The following is a 23823-nucleotide window of genomic DNA, read 5'->3' on the forward strand; positions in this document are numbered from 1 at the left end:
TGTCTCTGTGGCAGCACCTGAGGTGACACCGCTGCCATGTCTGAGGTAACAACATGGCAATGTCTAAAGTGACACTGCTACTATGTCTAAGGTAGCAGTGGTAGCATGGTAGACACCATTGCCATGTCTGAGGTAACAACATGGCCATGTCTGAGGTGACACCGCTGCCATGCCTAAGGTAGCAGTGATAGCATGGTAGACACCACTGCCATGTCTGAGGTAACAACATGGCCATGTCTGAGGTGACACTGCTGCCATGTCTGAGGTGACACCGCTGCCATGTCTGAGGTGACACTGCTGCCATGTCTCAGGTAACAACATGGCCATGTCTGAGGTGACACTGCTGCCATGTCTGAGGTGAGACCACCACAGTGACCAAGGTGACACTGCTGCCGTGTCTGAGGCAGCACCACCATGATCTCTGCGACAACCGTGTGGTGATGTCTGAGGTGTAACTGCGGCAATGTCTGCGGTCAAACAACCGCTGTGTCCCAGGTGATGCGGCAGCCACGTTCCCCTCACGCCAGGCGGGGAACAGCCCTTCGCTCCCGCACACCGGCGCCTTCCATCCTCCCACCCGCTCCTCGCAAATAACCTGGGGTCTTTCTGCCCTGCTCACATCCCCGGTAATCTGTCCTGCTGCTCTTGAGGGAGCACTAAGAAGTGAACTCTTCAAATAAAGGCAGATTAGCACCCCATTACAACAGCACGCTGCCTTCCTGTGCAAAAAGCCACGTCCATACTTGTGGCTCTTTCGCCTCTCCATGTGCAGCTGTTATTTTTGCCAGCCGGGCTGCTTGGGTGGCATTTTCCCAGTGGACATGGTTTAAACGATGTGAAACATATAATGCTGTGACTCAAGCAACCTTACAAGAAAGTGTTTCTGTCTTGCAGATAAATAGATGATGCCATCATCCTATTTATAGTGCTGTGGCATTACAGGTAGCAAACCAGAGCAAAGCCAAGATATCCAGAGAGGCCTTTCGGCACTGAAGCCCCAGAGATAAAAGAATGAGGTCCACCAGATTTTCGTTCACTTTTTTATTTTGACTGTAATGCAAACAGGCATAAGTATTCCATAAAATCAGAAGATCGGAACTATATAGAAAGAGGTGCATGCTTCAGAACAACGTGGATATCTTGCAAACAGAGCCAGAGTCAGTCCGAGAGAGGGGGCTGGAGTACATTGTACGAATGGCAAAGATTTTAGCAGCATTGAGAGCTCAGAGGTAGGGGAAAACCATGTTTCTGACCGCTTAAAGCACTGGTATGATCAAACACAACACCGGCTCATCCCTGCTCCCACGGTCCCCACCCCTTTACTCAGAAAAAACCCACCTTAGGATCACACGGAAAGCTACAAAATAAGCTACTTCCCCCCCGACACATACCTGTCTTATGGGATGCAAAGTGAGAATAAAGACAAGATGCCAGTTTTAACTCACGGCATCATTTTATAAACCCAATGAAGGCACAGTGACATGAGGAGGTGCGGAGGGAGGGAGGGAGGAAGGACCAGAGAACAGCGAGAGGCTGGAGCCCCATCGGGCAGAGCAGAACTAACCCACAGCCGAAGAGTTTAGAAAAACCTCTGTGATGGAAAGTTTGGGACTTGCCTGTCCCAAAACTGCAGCCCTTCACAGACCAGTCCCCTTTCTCATCTGGGCATGACTACTCTGCATGAAAAAGGCCACCAGAAAAAAAAAATAAAAACAAATCCAAACCAACCTTTGAGGCTTATGCTTTTCAAAGGTGCCTAAGGGAACCGAGGGAATGAATCCCCGTTACAAAAATTAATTGGCACTGAATATCAGATTCCCTGGGCAGCTGGCAGAACTCATGTTTCTAAGTACATGCAATCTCAAAAGCAATGAGTCCTGGCTGAAAGTCATCGTATTCCTGCCTGGGGAATTGTGCGCACTCTGCAAGAGCTGCGGATGGTGCTGCAGACCAGGGAACTCATTCTCAAGCTCTTTTCAGGATGCAGATCCCAGGGGTTTTTTGAAGGCATCTCAACGCAGCAGAGCACATTTATCCTTGGGAATTGTGGACATTGGCCTATTTCATAGAATTCTAGCAAAGCAGGAATTTTGCATTGAATTTCATTGGCTTCAAAGCCATCACTTCAATGCTGGGTACAGGGAGATTCTGAAACATCATCTTCTGCCTCGGCAAATCCTGTCGAGTACTGTTAAGTACATTTTCTTAAGACATGATTCCATGCCATGATCACACAGAGAGAAAAATTAAAAAGCAGATTCAGAAGCAAGTAGTGCTAATGCCTCTTGTTGGAATTGAGCATATATTTAGGCAGTTTTCTTGCCCTTGGAAAAATTTAAAATCTCCATTAGCAATTATTTTGGGAACAAAATACTTCATTTAATCCAAAACAGTTTGATGTACTTTTTGTTTGCTTTCCCAATGCCTGAAAACAAAGGAACAAAAAGAAGCCCCAAATCGGTTGCTGTTTTAGACCAAGTTTTTTAGTATTTAATCTTTAAACTTTTAAAGTACGAAGAACGCCCCTGGAAGAAAAATACTTGTCTCGATGTTATTCTCTAGCAGATTTCTGAGGAAGCCCCACAGACCTGTGTGCAGACGCTGCAGCTGGGCCGTGCAGGACTCTCCCCGCAGCCCAGCACCACGCTCCAGCTTCTGCACAGCCCCACAACAGCTCCTCAAGCTTCAACCCGTGGACACAAGAGAAGCTACTGGTGTCTTGGCATTTTCTTGCTTTTGAAGTGCTTTCTCCTTCTTCCCTCCCTGAAATCTGGCCAGGTGGGTGCACGAATAAGGCAGGAAAGCGGCAGCCCTCACAGTGAGGCACTCTCACTGCTAAACAAGCTGCGACTGCTCAGCTATGAACTCACAATCTGTTTTTTCTTTATTTTTTTGTCTCCTGTGATTCGATGGCTCAAACTTCCATCACAGCCAAACATCTGTAGGGGTGGAGGCCAGGAGTTTCTAGTCTGCTTCATTCCTAGCACGGCAGGAAAAAGGCATATCTGCATTACAATGCTTCAATATTTCATGAGTTGTCCTTCTACCTGTGCTAAATTCAAGCCAATTTCAACATCTGGTAAGGTCTGTTTTACTTCTGGAACCAAGTGCTTTAAAGCAGCAATCTCATCAGCTTTCTCTAGCTCCCCTGATTTCCTATTAAATACACACGGCTGTATGGAAGAAGCTCGAGCTCGGATCTCCCTGTTGAGGGTAGATTTTGAATGAATTGCTAAGAGTCATGCATTGCAGGCAAGTGCAAGTGCAGATCGACACACGCAAAAACACTGCTGTCACAAAATTGCTGCCGCTGCTGTGAAAGTTTGATCCCACAAGCTGCTGAAATCCCCAGCGCCTCTGAAGCTGGTGGGTGCAGAAGGCGTTTTGTATCTGCGAGAACTCAGATTCTAGATTAATTTAGTCCAAGTTTGGTAACACAGTTTTCAAGAGTGTTTAGCACTGGCCAAATTTTGCTCTTCCTGTTATAGCAGAAGAAATTGTTATAACAAAGACAGAATTATGGCAAAGTTGAATGGTCCTGGAAATGCGTCTCCATTTGTTCTGTAAAGGGACTGTGCTCCCCTCTGGAACTATCAAAGCAATTGCAAAGTAATCAGGGCAATTCTGAAGCTGAGAAGTGGTCCCCAGTGAAAGCAGGAACAAAATTTAGTTTCAAGGATAAAATTCTACTTCCAAAAAACACTGGGAACTCTCTGCAGCTTCCCCACAGGTATAAATCAGAGGTCTAATGGCTTCAGTGGTTGTGAAGTTGGGAGGCAGCAGCGTGGGCTTGGGCTTAGTGCAAGTCCATGAGGCTTCAGCAAAAACATGCCCTCTCTCCCCAAACAGCATGGAAAAAATGTGGTTTCCAGTATGTGGCGGGTGTTCACAGACCCGCGGTGCTTGCAGAAGGTTGTGTCCGGTTTGCACACCCACTCTAACCCTGCCCTGCCTCCGTTCCCCTGTAAAGCTCCATCAGTGGGAGGCTAATTAGCAAGCAGGGCTGTAAGTTTGCTCTCAGGGGGAATTTGCCCAGCAAGAATTTAATTTATAAACTGATGTTTACTGCTCCCCTCAGCGCCCAGGCTCTGCGTGCAAGGAGCGTCTCTGCAGAGAGCAGGATTGGGAGGGCACCCCTGGTGCAAGAGTCTTCCCAGCACTAGGCACTGTAAGTCTGTTGCCGTCCCCACGGTTCACCCTCGCTGAGCAGCTCACTGCACCTTTTGGCTGGGCAGACAGGGCTGAGAAGGAGAAAGGAGGGATCTCCAGGGCGATCTCCGAAGAGAAGCAGTGGAGGGAAACTGGGTTACAGCCCAGGACGGGGTGAGAGCTGTCGTGTATGGAGAGTAAAGGAACTAAAGAGCAATCCCATTTAAACTAGACACAGGTTCATGCAGCTCCTGTCTCTTCCCATCTCCTCTTCTGTGTAGATACAATCACATTTGCTCAGGACACAACTGCAAATTTGCCAGTTGTGCACGCACACATTGGCTCACGCTGCTCTGGGTGTGAACAGAGTCCCCTGCTTGTCCCTGGGGATGTGTAAGCACAGGACAGAGGACAGGGAGTGAGGACAGCCCAACCCCAAACCCTATTTCTCTGGCCAGTATGGATGCAGCTGACTCGGTTCCTCTAGTGCAACGAGCTCAGGCCTACCCAGCATCGATCGTGGAGCTGTCATCTTTGCGAGTCTACTCCTGGTGACAGAAGTCTCATTATATTCCCGCTGTCTGTCATAAACAGAAGAACAACAAACTCCCAGGCAGTCCTTCTGGGGAGATGAAACCTTTGAAGTCATCAGCAACACAGACAGTAGATACCCTTGCACTGTATGAACAACTTGTTTTTCCCTGTTAGTGGACACAGCAGGTTGCGAAAACAGAGAACCATTTCCCACGACTTTTCGAGTTCATATATAACTTTCTCTGAACGTGGGAAAACCTACAAATTAGAATCTTCGAGAAAAAAAAACCCTCACTTCACCATGTCTTGAAAACTCAAATCTGTTTAGAGAAGAGCCTCTTTAAGTTTAATCCCTGGGGAGGGAAAAGGAGCTGAGCTGCTGCAAAAGCAGCAGTGACAGACATCCTCCATCGGGACATCGGATCAGGCTGGGTGTCCGTCAGGTCCAGTGTCCCCTCACCGCAGGAGCCACATGGGGCTGTGCAGGAGCCCAGACAGGCAGCAGCCACCCAGAGGTGACAGATTTGTGAACCAAGTGCCTGAGACACAACCCCTGTGTGCATGACACCCCCGAGCAGCTCGTGGCACCGATCTGCGGCAGACCCCACCTTGATCTCTGCTGTTTACACATGCCGGAGATATTGTGCCTATACCCACATGTCAGAAATGTCACACCGAGATGGGCAGAGTTGAGACAACTGGTGGAAGAGCCACATTTGTGGGATGATAAAGCAGATCCACAAGTTTATTTTCCCCTTTGCTGTGGGAGAAAATGAAGCTCGAGAGGAGTGCGAAGCCCCTGCAGGTAAGACAGATGAAGTTAAGACGTCTGAGACTGACTCAACCAAAAACAATGAATCAAAATTCCCAGTGGTGCACCTTGTGAAGAGCAAATGGTCCCGCTCAGGCAGAGGGAGCAGAGAGGCAGCTTGGAGCCCTCGGGGACATATTGACTTCATGGACCTTCCCGGCAGGGAGGGGGTTTCTTCTCCAGGGCCTGGCAGGCAGGCTGGCCTTAAAACAGCATTTCCCTTCCAAAGAGCTCTGAAGAACCCACCTAACACGAAGCCTGTTGAGATGGTCTTGCCTGTCTGCCCTGCACAGACCCTTTTGAAGATGGTGACGTACGCACCCTGGTCCCTGTTCTGCTGTGCTTCCCGCTGCTTTTACTGGTGGCTGAGATGGACGAGGGAGATGCAGGTGGCAATATTTGGGGTGCAGGAAAAACAAAGCCAATTCATCCCAGACACAGACTCCAGCAGCAATATGACTTCCAGCTGGGAGAATGTATAGTGATACGGGCAGAAGGCAGCACAGGAGAAAACGAATTGTCAGCAACACAGGATGAGCTGGGAAGAGGACAAAGACAAGGGCATTTCTTTGGGCACTACCTCCTCTTCAGTTTTCATCACTCCTTCTACTGAAAGGAGGACCTGAACGCAAAGTCTGAAGTCAGAATAAAATTTCCCAGAAAGAGGAGATGTGTTTGAATTTGTTTTTTAGCTCTATTTCTGCAGCTGTAGGACTGGGGGTTTGGGCCAGGCCAGGGAGCAGGACCTCTATCCAAACTCACACATCCCAGCAGCAAAGGGACCTGGTTCTCCCACAGACCCCAGTTCTGCCTGCCCTGGGATTCGGGCACAACCCACAGAGGTGGAGCAGGGGCTGACCTTTATCCTGTCCTGTCCTGCTTTCACTTCCAGGCCACAAAGTCCCCAAGCGGGGACACAAACCCAGCCTTGCACTTGGCTCCGACCACCCCACCAGCCCAGCGAGCTCGGCTCTGGCCGCATCGTGGCAGCACTCATTCGTATTGTGCACCGACGCTCTGCTGTGACCAACAAAACCAAGACCTGAGTCTTGAATTCTCCCAGTGTCTGGATGCCTTTTGCTCCTGGATTTCAGGCTGGAGCTGCTTCAGGCATTCAGGGAGTCAAAGATGCAGAAGATGGTCACAGCACATGGAGATGTGGCCAAGCCACAGGAAAGGACAGGAGGTGCTGGCTGAGGGTGTGGACAGCCTGGCGTCAGGGGAGCCAGCACGGCTTGTACCATGGGCTGGGAGGGCAGCAAACCTCCTGCAGTGATTTTTGTTCTGATTTTGGCTTAGGGAAGTTATTCCCAGCCCCCTGAAAGCAAAGCTCACCATTGCAGCTCCTGGACAAACCCTCTGCTGTCACTGATGCAGGTGCTTTGCTCCATAGAAGCATCAGCACACAGTGCAGCAGAGCAGGGGCAGGAGGAAAGGATCAGCATCTAGCAGCTTAAAACATCAACACCGCTTCCCTGTCTCCAGCAAGACACAGCCATGCCCTGCTGTCCTTGTTCTGGCAGCAAGGGCGGACAGACCTTCTTCAGGGCAAGGAAGGAAGGACGAGGAAGGACACACAAGGTCAGACATGCTTTACCTTGCAGACAGCTTTTCTCTGTTAAAGAGACTGGGACCTTTCTGTGATCGTGTTCACAGATTGCTTTCGGGGCCAGATTTTTGCAGCGGGGCTGATGCGCGAGCATGTCAGAGCCCAGAATCACGCAGCATCTTTGCAGCCGATCTCACCTCCCTTCTCACATGAGATGTCCTGGCAGAGACAGCTCGTGCCACTGGCAGGTGGCGCAGAGCCTGCAGAGGGGACGCGCTTGCCACCGAGATGCCACATGTATTTCTTTTGGCAGGCAGGTCGCTCAGCGCTGGCACTTGCTGCTCCCAAAGGTGTGGAAGTGGCTGGGTCTGCTGTCCCAGAACTGCTCATGAGACTGTGCTAAGGTGGAGCTGATGGTCCCTGGGATTTCAAAAGTCCTTGGTTAACACCTCCTCACCAGGAGCTTCCGTAGCCCTCCGAGTGCTGCCTGAGTGCTTCTACACTCAGAATAATGGGGGTTGGTTTTGGTCAGAATTAGGCCTTCCAAATACGCTTTGTTACCAGGAGGCTGGAGCTGCTTCTCTCGCATTCTTGTGGCTTTCCAGTCTCACCTGGGAGGGGGTTCACACATTCACAGCATGCAAAGCGCTTGGATGCAGCCGGTCCCTGAATGTCTCCCAGCAGCATCACGGCTGCAGATCACAGATCTCCTGGAAAGCCTTCTGGAGGACAGCCTGGCCAAGCAGCACTCATTGCCATGAGTTTTTTCACTAAGATACACATCAGCCTGTGTGTTCGGTGCTTGGCTCCGGCGGGAGGACTTTCATGTCAGCGGAAGTGGGGACTGAGCAAAAGGAGGGGTTCGCGGGGAACAGGGAGCAGAGATGGAGGCAAACACAATACAGAGTCCATTTAGAAGAAATCACGATGTGTGAATCAGAGACATCCAACCCTTCAGATCAAAACAGACACATTAGTACCCATGCTTTGGGAATGAACGGAGTTCATAGGCATGAGGGCATTGCACATCATCTCCCCCCAGCCTCGGGTGTGCGCCCAGGTCTGTACAAGTCCAAAGGAAAGCCAAGAAAATGCAAAGATTCAGCCAAGCCCTGACCTGGGGTAAAGGGGAGCCTGAGGGAAACAACCCCCAGCTCTGGTCAAGCAACGAAGACCTTGCTATTGCCCAGCCCCTGCCACCTCTGCTCTCCCCCAAAACACTAAAAACATGGATGATCACGAAGGTGGTGATTTCATGCAGATGCAAAATGCCCTTATGAGAAGAAGGAAAAATGTGAAGTTCTGTTAAGAGCCACGGTAGATTATAAAGCCATCGTACTTTAGTGGGGAAATCCGGGGAAAACCAGGGAAACGGTGAAAAGAAATGGCCACAGGACAAGAGCAAGAGAAAGAGGAAGAAAAGGAAATAAAAATCATCATCATCATCATCAGGACACAACAACAGGACAAGAGACAGAGCGCTTTCCATGGGCAGTTCCCCGCGGAAAAAGAGCCACCGTGTCCGTGAAATACAAAACCCAGTGCCCTCTGGTTGGAGGGGCCAGCAGGTGCTGGGACTGGTTTGGCATCCCCTTGGGGTGAAGGGTCCGGTTAGGAGCAGAAAACCCTGCAAGGGAAAGGGGAGAAAGTCCAAGCTTAGAGCGATGAGGAGCACCTAGGTCTAAGCACTTCCCAAGGGATCATGTTGTGGACAGGAATTTACACAGCCCTTTGCAGATGGGTGAGATGAGCAGGTAGGTGACCCTTATCCCAACCTAGAGATGGGAAACTGAGGCACTCTGTGTACAGTGCAGACCTCAGAGAATGGGTTGTGTTGGAGAAGGTGCTGCAACCCCAGCTGCCAAGGGGCAGGACTGGGGACAAGGGAGATTCAGGCCAGATATGAGGAAGGAATTGTTGGCCCTGAGGGTGGTGAGAGCCTGGCCCAGGTTGAGCAGAGAGGTGGTGGATGAACCATCCCTGGAGACATCCCAGGCCAGGCTGGACGGGGCTCTGAGCAACCTGAGCTGGTGAAGATGTCCCTGCTCATGGCAGGGGGGGCACTGGGGGAGCTGGAACGGTCCCTTCAACACAAACCCTTCTGTGATTTTATGATCCATGCAACTGGCCATCCCTTCTGCTAAGTAATCCTGCTCAGCCAGGGAAAATCCTGCCAAGGCAGAGCTGAGCAAATGGCAGGACACGGTGGAGCAGAAACAAACATAGCAAATGTCAAGGTTCTTTTACTTCTTTTGGTTGTTTTTACACCAGTGGTAAGAAAAGTCTCTAGATCTTTCCTAGCCAGGCATGCAGCAGCCTGGAGACCTCTCCAACCGTGGGTACCTGCTGTTGCACCCCTAGAACCAGCCAGGCCCCCCCAGCCAGAACTGGAGCTGGGGAGAGCACCCCTGCCATGGATCCTGCAAACCTTACACCCATGATCCACTGGCGCCTGGCCAGGGAGCAGAGACAGACAGCAGGCAGGACTTTTGCTTTGCATCCCCATTGGGATGGAATTGTCTGAGCTGAGCACATTGGTACGGTGGGTGCAATAACCCAGGAATGCCGGGGGGATTTGTCCTGGCGAGGTGAGCGCTATTTCAGAGAGACTGCCAGGCTACAGCCACGGCTTCCAGGGCAAAAATCAAATATCTTGTCTCAACCTCTGCTATAAGAAGGACCACATGCATGCAAAAGTTAAATCTCTCTTCCTCATCCCACAGCCCACGTGCTTGGGAGATCATCGCAGGGGTTAAAATAAACACGTCAACTCACTCGTCCGTATCTTTTTTGCTCTCCTCGATGAATGCAATAGACTCAGATCTAAGGCGGTTAGTCACTTCGTACGTACGCAGGGTGACTCCAAAAATATCCTCGTGGTACCGGCTGTCATCCTGAAACAGAGGACGGGAGAGGGGGAGTGGGAAAAAGGATATTTACAGGAAAAAAACCCAACATTTACAAAAAAGAAGAATATTTACAAACAGTTGGCACTGCTGCAGCACCAGAAAGCTGCCGTGTTGTGAGTAGGTACCAAACACACATCAAGTGTCCTAGAGCCTGTCACAAGAGCTGGTGAGACAGGAGGGGCAGGGACAAGCAGGGAGGTGACATGACCTTCCCAAAGTCACACTGCGGGGTGGTGCTGGAGCTGCTCGGTGCATTAGACCTCAACTGCTGCAACCCAAGGACTGCCTGGCTGTCAGGGGGACAAGGAGCTCGAGGTCGGCTCACATACGAGAGATTTGGTTGCAAACCAACGAAAAACGTGGTTCTTGGCCCCCTTGGCTCCTGGGTGGAGTGTGGGGACGTGGTTCAGTCCTGTAGGAATCAGGCTGAGTGGTCCTCCTGGGCAGAAGCAGAGCGGTTTGAGCATCTGTCCTCGGGCCTGTGTCCCAACCTGAGCTCACTTCTGCTTCAGCAGCAACGTCAGCAGCAACGTGTTTGCCCAGGAGCAGTGTTCAACCAGATGGACAGACAGAGGAGATTTTGGGAGGGGGACGCACACACTGCCCTGTTAGCTTGCTGCAATGACAGAGGGACAACGGGGACTTATCCAGGTGAACAAGCCCTGCCTGGGCTACTGAGGGTGCCCAAAAAAAGCTTGTAGCAGTGCTCAGCACAGCACCAGATTCATTGTGGGTGCCCAACACAGGCTGAGGGGGTTGCAGCCCGGAGCAGAGCTCCTGCACCGCCGGTGACCTCCACTGCACACCCAGACCTTCAGCAGATCACGCTCCCAACCCTGCCCGGGTGCAGGCAGCATGCGAGGGATCTGCAGACCCCCCCAGCACCCGTTTCCTCCGTGCTGCCCGTTCTGCAGGAGGAGGCACCAGGTGCAGTGCCCGTGGCAGCAGCTTGCCCGGTGTCTGGCAGTGCAGACGCGACTCACCCGCAGCTTGCTGATGAAAGCTCCTGCTTCCTCCACCGACAGCTGGCCCTGCTGCCTCACGATGCGCTGAATGGTCTTCAGGACGTCGCCGGCCATGGTGACATCCCCACAGACGTAGATGTGGCCTCCTTGCTCCTTCAGTGCTTTGAACACGGTTTGGGCCAGCTGCTCCTGTAACACGTCCTGCACGTATTTCTGAGGGAGGAGGAGGTGGGAGCAGAGATTAACTACAGCTCATAGAATCATAGGATGTCCTGAGCTGGAAGGGACCTGCAAGGATCATAGAATCCAACTCCAGTCCCTGCATATGAGAACTGCAGAATTCCCACAATGCGTCTGAGGACGTTGTCCAGTCTCTTCTTGAACACTGTCAGGCTCGGGGCCGTGACACCTCCCTGGGGACCCTGTTCCAGTGTCCAGCATCCTCTGGGTGAAGAACCTTTTCCTAATGTCCAATCTAAACCTCTCCTGGCACATCTTCCTGCTATTCCGTTGGGTCCTTTAGTTTCTCAGCCCCGTCCACCTGCACGCTCTGGCCAGCTTTGTGTGCACCAGCTGCCTTCGAGGCAGCTGTGCAGTGCGGCCATCTCTTTGGGGAAGCATGCCAGCACCTTGCAGCACCCACAAGGAGAGAAAAGAGATGAGGAAAGCAGCAAAGCATTGTTTCATTCTTGCGTCTTCACACCTTTACTATGTATAGAATCATAGAATAGTTTGAGTTGCAGGGAACTTCCCAGCTCCCCCAGTGCCCCCCCTGCCATGAGCAGGGACATCTTCACCAGCTCAGGTTGCTCAGAGCCCCGTCCAGCCTGGCCTGGGATGTCTCCAGGGATGGTTCATCCACCACTTCTCTGGGCAACCTGGGCCAGGCTCTCACCACCCTCAGGGCAACAATTTCTTCGCCATATATGGCCTGAATATCCCTTCTTTAGTTTAAAACCATCCTATTGCAAGAGGCCCTGCTGAAAAGTCTGTCCCCATCTTTTTTATCAGCCCCTTTTAAGTATGGAAAGGCCACAATAAGGTCTCCCCAGAGCCTTCTCTTCTCCAGGCTGAACATATATCTCATTGCCACACCTGCTCAGGTGGCAGTGGGAATTTGGAGCAGATGTTCGTGCTGGCTCTGGGCCACCCCACTGGTGACACCGTTCCTTTCCCACCTGCTCGGGAGATTGTGCCCAGTGAGGACGGCTGCAGCCCTCCCAGACAAAGTGTGAGTGATGTGGGGACATGTTCAGGCTGGAGGAGGGACAGGGATGGGCCCTGGGAACTCGAGCGCACTGGGAAGGGCACGATCCTATACACTTATGCAACCAGAGCACCCCAGGGTACAAGCTGCTGTGGCTTCGCCAAATAACCAGCATCTCCACACCGTACTGGCCATGGCCACCCATGGCCACACACCAGGACCAGAGTGGTCCCATCACACACCTTTGGTTTGTCCGGTTCCCGAGAATAGGCTGTGTACAGCTCTCTGAAGACACCTTGGGTTTTGGCAAAGAGCGTCTCCTCTTTGTAAATGTGGTCAATCCTGGACTGTCGGCAGCCGAACACCAGGACCATAGGACAAGGCTTCAGACCTGGCGCACAGATGGGGGAAGCAGTTAGCCCAGGAATCACCGATACCTGATTTCTGCAAGCCAGCACCCTCCAGAGCCAGCAGCAGCCACAACAACCAGTGTCAGGCTGCCAGGAGCTTTCCCTGGCCAAACGGGGAGGGAAGAGAAACCAGCAAGGAAGAGGGAACGCACTGACTGAGCCTGGGAATCACATGGCAGGGGCTCTGTGCCAGGTTTTGGGGAGAAATTAAAATTATGGTTTTTTTACCTAAATGGTCTAAATGACCAGTGAAAAATTTGTATTTACATAAATACAATGCCAATGTTATATTTCTGCCATAAGAACCTGCAAAGTTTTACAGAAGGATTTTCATGGCGTTTGTTTTAGGAGCTTGGGCAGATCTCCAAGCCTGCTTTGAGGAGCCCTTTGCCTTCCAGGGCAGACTGGACCCCCTTCTCCACACCACCAGCCCAGGGTGAGCTGAGGAAGAGGAGGAAGCATCATCAACCCACCTTTGTGCTGGATTTCAAAAAGCCGCTGCTGCCAGAAGCTGCGGAAAGGGGCGATGCCGGTGCCGGGGCCGATGAGGATGCAGGGAACCTGCGGGTCCTGGGGCAGGTGGAACCCGGGTGCGCTGCACACATAGAAGGTGCCAGTTAAAGCCAAGAAGGATGATCCCCCAGCCCACAGCAAGCTGAGATACCACCCAGAGAAGGAGAGGTAGAAAACAAGGTGAAATCCCAGAAAAATATATTTTAGCACAAAAGAACTGTATCCAAGAGGAACCCGTTTGCTCACAAATCCAGCCCTGTTTTCTTCACTCCCTTAGTGCTTTGCAAAGAAGAGCTGAGGGCAAAGAGCTCATCCTGCAAGGGGGCTCACCCTTGTGTGAACCACTTACCCTCTAACAAAACAGGGCACCACTTCATCAGTCTGTATCCGATTGAGCCAAGAGGAGCAGACCCCGTGGTGGATTGGTCCTTCTCCGTCTAGGAGGAGAGAGAAGGAGACGTGCTTGACACACCAGCAAACTACTCCAGTTACTTTCTTTTCTGAAAGCCTCCCTGCTACTTTCCACATGAACGCTGCACTGAAAACTTGAGTATCTCTGTGTCCATCCCCCATGAACTTGGTGAAAGTTTGGCACTTAGAACCCTCTGTGGAGCTACCCAAGTTCCCCCAGGAGCCAGCCCTGGGATAGCTGGACCTTCACAATCCTTAGGACACACCCAGCTTCAATTTGGTCCTTTTGGGCAGAAGCAGCATCACGCCGTGGTGCTTCCAGGCACAAACCCTCTATGGCAACCCCAGGTGAATGGCCAGAGTCCTCCCCTGTGTCCTGCTGCTGCTGGAATGATGGAGCTGTGTCCATCTACACCATGACCAGGGCCATGTGGCCATATCGGTGCTTGCACAGGGACAGAAGTCTGGCTGGTCGTGGCAGTGTGGACTTCAGTTTGGGCAAAGAAATGATCTCATGTGGAGCTTGGAGCCACTGTGGCTGGTACCTGACCCAGACCTGGCACCTCTGCAATACACTGATGGATGGCCATTCTCCATAACGTGGGCCAGCAGTGGCACAGGTTGCAGGAATCTTGTCTTTGCAGCAGGCAGAAAGGCTTTAAAACACCATCTCTCTGCCAAAGACCTTGTGGCATTGCCTATGTGCAAACGCTTTTCCCCTGCCCCCACCCCGAGCCTGTCTCCACTGCCCCCTGCGTGAGTGCGGTACCTCTGGTGCGATACGAGACCACAGCCACGGTGAGGTGGACCTCGCCTGGGTACATCTCCGGGGAGGAGCTGATGGAGTAGTAGCGCGGTTGGAGGAGGGGGAGCTGTGTGAGCAGCAGCGTGGAGGGCATCTGCACGGAGGGGAACTCCTCCAGCACCTCCACGATGGTGGGGTTCTTGGACCACTTCCATTCCTCATACTCCTGCAAGCCCTGCAGCCAGGGAAGGACGGAGAAGAGAGCTGCAGCATCGACCTCTTCCAAGCTATGTCCCTTCACCAATGTCCCACTAGGCCTATAGCAAAGCAGGGGCAGGTGGCATGAAGGCAGGAGGAGGTCTGCTGTCACAAATAGACTCAACACAACCACAGTGTGGGGTGAAAGTGCCCTGGGGCTGTGATTTACCGCAGGGCCGTGAGGAACTTGGAGCTTGGGGTCTTTACCTTGCTAAGGACCTGCAGACGTTTCTTCTCCTTGTCACTGGTGGCCAACAAAGCAAATTGCTGCAGCAGCAGGGGGGTGGGAGGGGTGGTGATGTCCAAATAGTATTTAAAAGCCTGGAAGATGGTGCATGGTGGGACACGGTTCTCGTCTGTCCAGTTGCTGATGACACCTGCCAGGAGGGAATTCAGCACAACCATGGGATCAGCTGAGCATAAGAGCCAAGGTGGATAAATCTTTGCTTTCCTTCCTCCTTATCAGCTCTATGATAGTGAATGATGAAGAGCTGGCAAGAAGAGTCAATGAGATATCCTTGTGCCACAAGTGAGATGCTGTACAATGAGCACAAATTGTCTGATACTCCACCACCTTCAGCCTCAGTCACTCTGAGTTAACTAATACTGTTTTCCACCTCCTGTTACACCGTGCATGGCAGTAGGGTATCAGACTTATCCCTGAAATACAGCATTGGGATGGTCCATCAAGATCCCTGAATTCTTCTTTCCAGTCCTAGACACTGTTTTGTCACAAGAGCATGTACTGACAGGACAAGGGCTGCTGGCTTTAAACTGAAGGAGGGGAGATTTGGGTTAGATATAAGGAAGAAATTCTTCCCCATGAGGGTGGTGAGACACTGGAACAGCTACCCAGAGAAGCTGTGGATGCCCCATCCCTGGAGACATTCAAGGCCAGGCTGGATGGGGCTTTGAGCAACCTGGTCTAGTGGAAGGTGTCCCTCCCTGTGGCAGGAGGGGTTGGAACCACAGGACCTTTAAGGTCCCTTCCAACCCAAACCATTTTCTGATTCTGTGTTTCTTTTTCCATGAGAATATAAACAGCTTTAATTCTTCTGAAGAACAAGGGAACATCTTGTCACCCTTCAAACCCTTACTGTACCCCCCAAATGCAGATGAGCAATGGCTCTGCGCAGAGGAAGGTTGAAGAAGGTGCACCCAATCCAGGCAAATACACCAGTGAGATGGGAACTGAATTCTCCTGGGGGCCACCTCCCTTCCCAAGGAGCTACAAGAACCACTCCAAGGGAGGTGTGAGGAGAGAGGCCACCTCTACATAGAAGTGGCCATGGTTACCTAGAGCTGTGTTCCTCTCCTCCAGGAGCTCCACCTTCACCAGCTGGTTGGCTGGGGGAGCATCTTCAAGCCTGTCGATCAAAGCGTTGACCAAGTCTTCGTGGTTCCCCGGAAACACGCCCAAGTGGTCCCCGGGCAGGTACTGCAGTTCCTGGTGTCCGTTGGTGTGGAGGCGCACGAAAATTGTCAGGCGACTACAGGAACAGGAGAAAAAGCAGGATGGGGTTTGGGGGAGATCTTCAGGAAGATGCTGACGATGGCCTCAAGAGCCGATGGTTGTGCTGGGCAGTGGTGGCACGTCCAAGCCCTGGTGGCTGGCTGAGCACGTCCCCAAAGTCACAATGAGAAAGGGCATTGCAGTGGGCACCTCCCTTCACTGCTGACTCACCCTCAGGGACTTTTTAAAAGGGAAAAAGCAGTTTAACCTCTTGCTTCAGCAATTTTATCCTTTTTTTTCTGTTTTGTTTTTTTTTTGTTTCCCCGCATGTGCCCTGCCACTCCAGCAGTGCAGCCACCCGTGTTCTCATCCTTACAGGCGGGAGGCTCATTTCTGCAGCAGCAGATTTCACCGGGTAGGAAGGCAGGAAACATCCTTCCCTGGGTCAATGTGGATTTCAGCGTTGGTCAAAATTTGCACAAAGATGCAATCCATGGGACATTTAGGGGTCAAGGGATACTTACCGCACCGCGTGCAGGGACGCTTTGGTGCACCACGAGCAACTGCAGCTCCCTGGACAGCTGCATCAGTGCTTAAAAGGGGCCGATAAGAAAGATGGGGACAGACCCTTTAGCGGGGCCTGTTGTGACAGGACAAGGGATGATGGATTTAAACTAAAGGAGGAAGATTCAGGCCGGACATGAGGAAGAAATTGTTGCCCTGAGGGTGGTGAGAGCCTGGCCCAGGTTGGTCAGAGAGGTGGTGGATGAACCATCCCTGGAGACATCCCAGGCCAGGCTGGACGGGGCTCTGAGCAACCTGAGCTGGTGAAGATGTCCCTGCTCATGGCAGGGGGGGCACTGGGGGAGCTGGGAAGGGCCCTTCAACCCAAGCTATCCTGTGATTCTATTCCATGATGCTGTGATCTCTTACCTGGACTTTGGGCTCTGCAGGTTCTGCCGTGTGATAAGCCGGGCTGCATAGACACGTTTTTTGTGGATGCTGTACAGTCCTGCAGAGAAGAACAGTCATGAAGCAACACAGCAGAGTGTGACCAAGGCAGGTGGCCTCTGGCATTTGCAGGGCTGTCGGCCACTGCGCTTCAGACCGGAGCTGTCACCAGAGGGCAATGGGCTCAATGACTCTCCTGTCCCCATCTCCTGCAAAGCTTCAGCAAGCCCGGGGGATTCAAAACCCCAGGGGGAAACCCGACACGTGTCCCTTGTGTTAGTGACCGAGGAGGACAGAGAAACCACCCACATGAGGCGCAGGGATGTGCCCTCACGTGCAGGAACGCACCTCTCGCTGCCAGAACCACCTGAATTCGGGAAGAGCTGAACCGGCGCGGCAGATCATCCACTGCAGGAGCCGTGCTGAGGGGCCAGGTGTCGGTGGGCTGGACCTGCCATCGCACTGCCACGCTCAGCCGAGCAGCATTTGGACACAGCGAGCTTGGAAAGCTCCCAGGTTTCCAGCTCTTTGCTTCAGAAAATGGGGTCAGGAGGAGGGAGATCAAATCAGATCTCAACATCTCTGTTACAGAATCAAGCAGGGACCAGCCAGAGGGGCATGAGACCTTCACAAACTGTTCCTTCGGCATGAGATGGAGGGGAAAAGACAGACTGAAAAGTTGGGAATTTAACACAGAATAAGGATGTTTGGCTTCTTTTTGCCCACTTGAGCCCACTATGTGTTTTCCTCCACCTGCCCCACACTCAGATCCCCTTGGGGTGACCCCACTTTCATACCTTGTGTGAGCTCCGGGGCCTCGGCCACGTAGGTCAGACGGAATTTGCTCCTCTTCCAGCTCCGGTCGTTGCTGATGAGGGAGTTGTTTGCTTTCTCGATGTTGACGTCGTCCCCCACGCAGAACACGTCACACGCTGCCTGCAGCACACACCAACCTCTCAGGCACCTCCCCGCTGCCCCTTGGCTTCCCGACCTAGCCCCACGACCCCCCTTTTCCCTCCCCACCTCAGCCAACACATGGAGGAGGTGGCCCCAATGGCATAGGGCTATAGCAGAGGCCATGGGCATGTCCCGTGGTGCCCATCCCCACCAGGTGTCTGGGATAACACGGGAATTCAACATTCAGCTCTGGCATTCAGCACAAACCAGAGTGTCAGCTCCACCAAAACATGGACAACTTCCTTATTGTGGGCCAGGGTGATGGGCAGGTGTCCTGGTGTAGGGAAGGAGACGCTGGGTTTTATTCCAGCTCAAACCAGCAGCTTTGCTCTGTCCCTGTGTCCTTCCCTCCTTGCTCCTCCCTGGAGCACCAGGGACACGAGTTACCTTGAAGACCTTCTTGGCCCATGTCCTGAAGGACTCCTCTTGGCCACAGAGCTCATCCCCTTCTCCCATGCGGAGGATCCTCTCTCCACCCAGCTCCTCCAGGAGCGTGTCCACCGCCCGGGCAAAGGCGCAGAAGTGGGGGTACGCTCGGGACCCCAGCCCAAAGACAGAGAACCTGGGGAAAGGTGGCACGGCTGTGGACACCAAGCTGGGAGGTACGTGGACATCTCCCCCTTACTCACCACTATGGACAACACCAGCATGAGGGAGCATGGAAGGATCTGCTTCTGGCAAAAATACATCATATTTTAGGAAAGAATGAGCTGCAGTAGGAGAAAGGGGCTCCATGCAGCACCAGCTCCTGCTCTGTCCATCCTGCAGCAAGAAATTGTCACCTCCCGCCCTGACCAATTTACCTGACATTAGCCAGGGGCCCTGTGCTCTCGAAGTTGTCCCTGGAGTCGGGGCCGTCGCTTGAGGATTTCCGTGCATCCGAGTAAGAGGAGACGCTGTTGAAACGGACCTTGTAGCTCCTGTGAACAGCAACAGCATCAAGTATTAACCATGATGACCATGTGCACGTGGATCCTGCCAGACTGTGTGTCCAGAGGGGACCCCCAGGCTGCGGAGGAAATGAAATCAGAGCAGGCTCAAGCTCAGGGCTCAATATTTCATGAGCAGGTGCTGTGATCAGTGGCTGGAGCAGAGAAATGTGCTCCCTCCTGGAGGTAAGCCATAGCAGCCCATATAGAATCATATAAGTTGGAAAAGCCCCTCAAGATCATGGAGTCCAACTGTTCCCCCACCCCTGGCACTGCCCCATGTCCTGAGAACCTCATGTCCATCTGTCCAACCCTCCAGGGATGGTGACTCCAGCACTGCCCTGGGCAGCCTGTTCCAATGCCCCACAGCCCTTTGGGGAAGAAATTGTTCCCAAGATCCAAACTCAACCTCTCCTGGTGCAATTTGAGGCCATACGTTGCACCCCACCAGCTGGAGCTGGTTTACTTCATGGGGTCTGCCTGTCACCTCAATGGGGTGACCCAGCTGTTGGCCACCACATTGTCCCCAGTGGTGCAGAGGTGGCAGGACCTTTGTCTCTTCCTGTCCTTCCCTGACTGCACACAAGGTTGGGTGTATGTCTGAACAGATATTCTGAAGGTTTTTTCATTCATAGCAAGTTAAAAAAAAAAAACCACAGAGTGAGAGCAGGGGGGATGAGGAGGGGGAAAGGGAGGGGAGAGAAAAAATCTGACAACAGCAGAAGTATTTCTGAATTGAACCATCTTCAAAAATTGCTCTACACAAGAGTTTCTAAATATACTGCCCGAGCAATGCAGCAGTGGTGTGTGGATGAGTCACAGCATCCTCCAGCACTGACACATTGAGGAAACAACCCCTGAGTTAAACATCTGCCTGGGTCGTAGAGCCCCGTGCTCCCCCTCTGCTCCGGGGCCTCCTCCTCTCTGCCCCAACAGCAGGTCCTTAAATACGGAAGGATCATTCAGGCTGGACGTGAGGAAGAAATTGTTGCCCTGAGGGTGGTGAGAGCCTGGCCCAGGTTGGCCAGAGAGGTGGTGGATGGACCATCCCTGGAGACATCCCAGCCCGGGCTGGATGGGGCTCTGAGCAACCTGAGCTGGTGAAGATGTCCCTGCTCATGGCAGGGGTGGCACTGAGGGAGCTGGGAAGGGTCCTTCACACCCAGATTATTCTGTGATTATGAATGCCTCTGAAAACGCTTGGAAAACCCTTGCTGTAAGACACAAGGAACCAGATATACAACTGGGTCATGATTGGAGAGCCACAACTGCAGTGCCCTGGCAGACTCCTTGAGACGTGGTGGCTTCCAGAGGCCACCAATCCCCACACTGCGGGGTCTTGACCACTCTCAGCATCCCCAAGTGGACATGGAGCCGGGAGTCTGTGGGATGCAGGGACAGGAGCTGCTCCCTCCAGACCTTTCCACCAGGCTGACTCTACTCCTCTTCCCTAGAACATCTTCTCCAGGGCACCTTTTCTCATTGCAAAAGCTTTTTTTCATGTTTAACTTCAGCATCTCTTCCTACCATCCAGAGCCATGACCTCTTGGCCTGTCCTGGGGGGGGGCACAGGGAGTAATTTATTCCCTCCGCCTCTGCAGTCACCTTTGCTGTATGTGAAGTGTGCTACTGCGCTGCATTTCTGTCTCCTCTGCTTCACATAAAACAGCTCTCACCCTTTTGATCCGTCCTCACAGGTCACTGTTTCCAGCTCTCTGACCATTTTTGCCGTCAGGTAACCAAGCCACAGGCAGTCTTGGCTCTTAAAAGCTCCTGCCACTCCCTTAAATTCCATTCAGAGGTGACTGGGCCAGCCGGCACCCAGCTCAGGTGCTCTTGTCCTCCTCAAACCTGCCAGGCTTGCCATGGGTGGCACCTCCGCACCCAACCCAGCCCCAAAAAGGGAAGATCCTTGGGGTGAGAACCACGTGCAAAATGCCCCTTTCTCCATCCAGACACCTCCCGGGCAGCCTGCACGTCCCATTTTGTCAGCTGTCCCCATTAAGGCACAAGGCTATTAGACACCTAATGGGTTTTTGGCTGGCGAGCCCTGCGGGATCCATCAGATGACTTGGCTCCACAGCCAGGAGATCACTTTGGAGCTGCTGCTTCACCAGCAGCAAAGAGGTACAAATCGGTCCCTGCCCAGCACTGTTTGTCACCACTTGAGCAGAAAGTCAGGGCTTCGGTGCCCAGTTAAATTGCACGGCATCTCTGGCCAGTGCTAATTCTTCCTTAATTAAGGAGCAGCCTTTTGCCAATTGCAAACATTGCTGTGTTGACTCAGGAGAGACTCCAGAGCGGTGTCCCAGTTAAGCAAAATATATTGTATTTAACAGCTAAAATAAGAGGAGGCCCCAAATGATTAACACTTTGCCAGCTTCCCTCACTTCTCAAACTCCAGGACACGCAACAAGATGCTCGAGGTTCATCTTCTACTGATGAGGGATTTTCTAAAACCCCAGACTCTGTCTCCAAGGTACCAGTTCCAGACTCAGTGTTACAGACATCACAGCTGGAATTTATCACAGCTCTTATTTTCCCTAGAAATATTATGACATGATGCAAGAAGTTAAATTTGATTCTCAAGCCTTACCCCACCTACATCCACATAACTGGGATCTCCCTTCTACCTCCAGGTCTTACTATTTGGGTGTCTCCTGGACAGCCCTGGCACTTGGATTCAATTATTTGGGGGAATCCTTGCTTTTATGCCAGCCCAGGGAATTACAAGCTGGAATCCACAGCCATGCCTGACTTGGTGCTTTTATCCTCCCTGGGACCTCCACCTCCTCCATCCCCTGGTTCTCCAGGCAGGTTCCAGCCCTCAGACCTTTGCAAACTTGAAGCCCACATGGGGATTTCATACTCCCTTCCAAGAGGAGGGACGCAGAGGAGCAGGCTGTCCTGGCTGTGGGAAGAATGGGTGGAAAAGAGGGGTTTGGGGTGCTCTTACTTCCTCTCCTCCAGGTTGGAGTTGGGATTCTTCATCTCCATTAACGCGCAGCCAAATTTCTGCAGAGAAGAAATTTTTAAAAAGCCATCAGTTCTGGCAACATCTACAGGAACCAGAGCGGTGACCAACACCATGGGATGTTCCTGTTCAGGCTGGGCAAAACCACAATGTTCCTCCCCATTCCCCACTGCCCATCCCCACACATCAGTCACCCACCCTGTGCTCTGTCCTACCTCTCCGTTCTCAGGTGGGTCTCCATTGCCAAAGGTGCTGGTGACCACCAGGACCATGGTTTCATGCTCTAGGTGCACAATATCATATTCATCCATGGACATCACCTGGGAGCAACAGAGATGTTGTTATTGCAAGAGGCCTTTGGTGGGGAGATCTATGCCCAGCCGCTCTCCTGGGATGGACCCCAGTCCACCCAAAGATGGGAGCAATGCATCCTCACAGAGATCTCCACACAGGGAGCACGAGAACAAGAGCTTTAAGGAACATGGACAAACTATGGGGCTACCATCTGAAAGGCAGTAGACATACGTATACTACAAAGCCTGCAGGACCTGGAAATTAGCTGGAAAAATTCCTGTGCAGGCTTCAATCCAGACCCACAATGTCCAGTCCTGGGAGGTGCTGAAGCCCCTTGGCAGCTGGGAAGCTCCACACGATCCATGTATTTTCCCAAAGCCACATATCTCATTGGGCCATCCAGGTGTGCACATTATTTTGCAGGGGCTGGGAGCCGGTACGGTACCTTGGCATCGAAAGCGTGCTTGAAGATTTCACACAGCGTTTTTGCATAGACCTGTGACTTCCCTGTTTCCGTGGCATACAGGATGGTTGCTTTGACTCTCTTGGCCATAGCCTGTCCCATCAGCTTGGCTGAGAACTTCACAGCCCTAGGAAGGAAGAATAAATCCTGATAAGAGACCTGGGTTCTTTGTGGGCACTTCTAGCCCAGACTAGTTACACCGTATTATTTATTATTGAATGAACAGTCTGCCTTAAAAACTGCTGTTATGTACCAAACAGGGAAGGTGTGGAAGAATCTGTCTGTCTTGACTTGTGAGAGAGGAAGATGAGATGGGGGGGATGGAAAAAGAGCTGAAATATATGCATGGGTGTAGGGAGGAAAATGCTAAACCAAGTGCAGAGGTGCTCTTTCTGTGGGGACAGAGAAGCAGAAGAACGAGAGGCAGCAGCTGCTGAACTCAGTGACCAGATAACCTCAAAGGTAAAACTGTAGACCAGCTTCTCCATCTCTTCATGTCTTTAAATCCTTCCTGGCTGCCATTCTGCAGGAGGTGTCTAAGCCAAGCAGGAGCGCCTGGGCTCCACACATCACACACGAAGCCCCAGGACAAGGAGAAGGTCAGACCAGGCTGTCGTCCCTTTGATTTGCACTCCGGTGACATTATGAACTTGACTCAGAGGAACAGCCCTCCCGAGGCTGAGAGGTTGCACATTTATTTGAGTGTTCACAGGGCTGTGTCTAGCCGGCTGCCTCCTGCGTCTGCAATCGTGACTAGAAGCATTTGCTCTGGTTTTCCCCACCGTCTGGGCTCTGACAGGAGGGCAGAGGGGCCCAGAGAGGTCACCGGCCTCTCTAAACGTGGCCAAGGTGATGCAGCACTAGAAACACTGGCTTCTTGTCAATGCTGGTGCTGCTGGGTTGGCACTGAATCATTTTGGTGGGAAGAGACCCTCAAGATCATCACGTCCAACCATAACCCACCCCTGTCCCTGCCCCATGTCCTGAGAACCTCATGTCCGTCTGTCCAACCCTCCAGGGATGGCGACTCCAGCACTGCCCTGGGCAGCCTGTTCCAATGCCCCACAGCCCTTTGGGGAAGAAACTGTTCCCAAGATCCAACCTCAGCCTTCCCTGGTGCAACTTGGGGCTGTTTCCTCTCATCATCAGTGGGAGCACAGTGATGAGGGACACGAGCCAGCTTTGGGGTGCACAGTGGGGCACCAGACCCAATGTGGGAAATTTGCTATTTTAGGGCCATTCATAAGCACAACATTATTTTTAATAAGTGCAGAATATCTTCACCTTTTCTAAATGGACCATCAAACCTTTATATAGAGCCACCAGAAAGGTGGGTCTGGA

At 52.3% G+C, this 23823-nt stretch overlaps 1 protein-coding gene across 2 annotated transcripts in view; it reads right to left on the bottom strand.

The window, feature by feature from the left end:
• Positions 1–1068: 1068 nt before the first annotated feature.
• The window catches only part of NOS1 (nitric oxide synthase 1), a 78619-nt gene continuing 55864 nt past the window's right edge, over positions 1069–23823 (bottom strand). For both annotated transcript variants that reach the window (XM_071815926.1, XM_065851380.2), the window contains exons 14-29: positions 22465–22609; positions 21941–22045; positions 21708–21766; positions 18626–18742; positions 18210–18384; positions 17663–17801; positions 16848–16926; positions 15758–15951; positions 14669–14838; positions 14228–14438; positions 13397–13484; positions 13008–13129; positions 12367–12515; positions 10936–11130; positions 9819–9937; positions 1069–8670 (exon numbers count right to left, since the gene is read on the bottom strand). In XM_071815926.1, coding sequence (XP_071672027.1) covers positions 8655–8670; positions 9819–9937; positions 10936–11130; positions 12367–12515; positions 13008–13129; positions 13397–13484; positions 14228–14438; positions 14669–14838; positions 15758–15951; positions 16848–16926; positions 17663–17801; positions 18210–18384; positions 18626–18742; positions 21708–21766; positions 21941–22045; positions 22465–22609 — 2083 coding nt within the window. In that variant the 3' untranslated portion in view covers positions 1069–8654. The remainder of the gene's footprint in view (positions 8671–9818; positions 9938–10935; positions 11131–12366; positions 12516–13007; positions 13130–13396; positions 13485–14227; positions 14439–14668; positions 14839–15757; positions 15952–16847; positions 16927–17662; positions 17802–18209; positions 18385–18625; positions 18743–21707; positions 21767–21940; positions 22046–22464; positions 22610–23823) is intronic.

This window comes from Patagioenas fasciata, chromosome 17 (assembly GCF_037038585.1).
Source record: "Patagioenas fasciata isolate bPatFas1 chromosome 17, bPatFas1.hap1, whole genome shotgun sequence".
In the NCBI taxonomy this organism is placed as follows: domain Eukaryota; kingdom Metazoa; phylum Chordata; class Aves; order Columbiformes; family Columbidae; genus Patagioenas; species Patagioenas fasciata.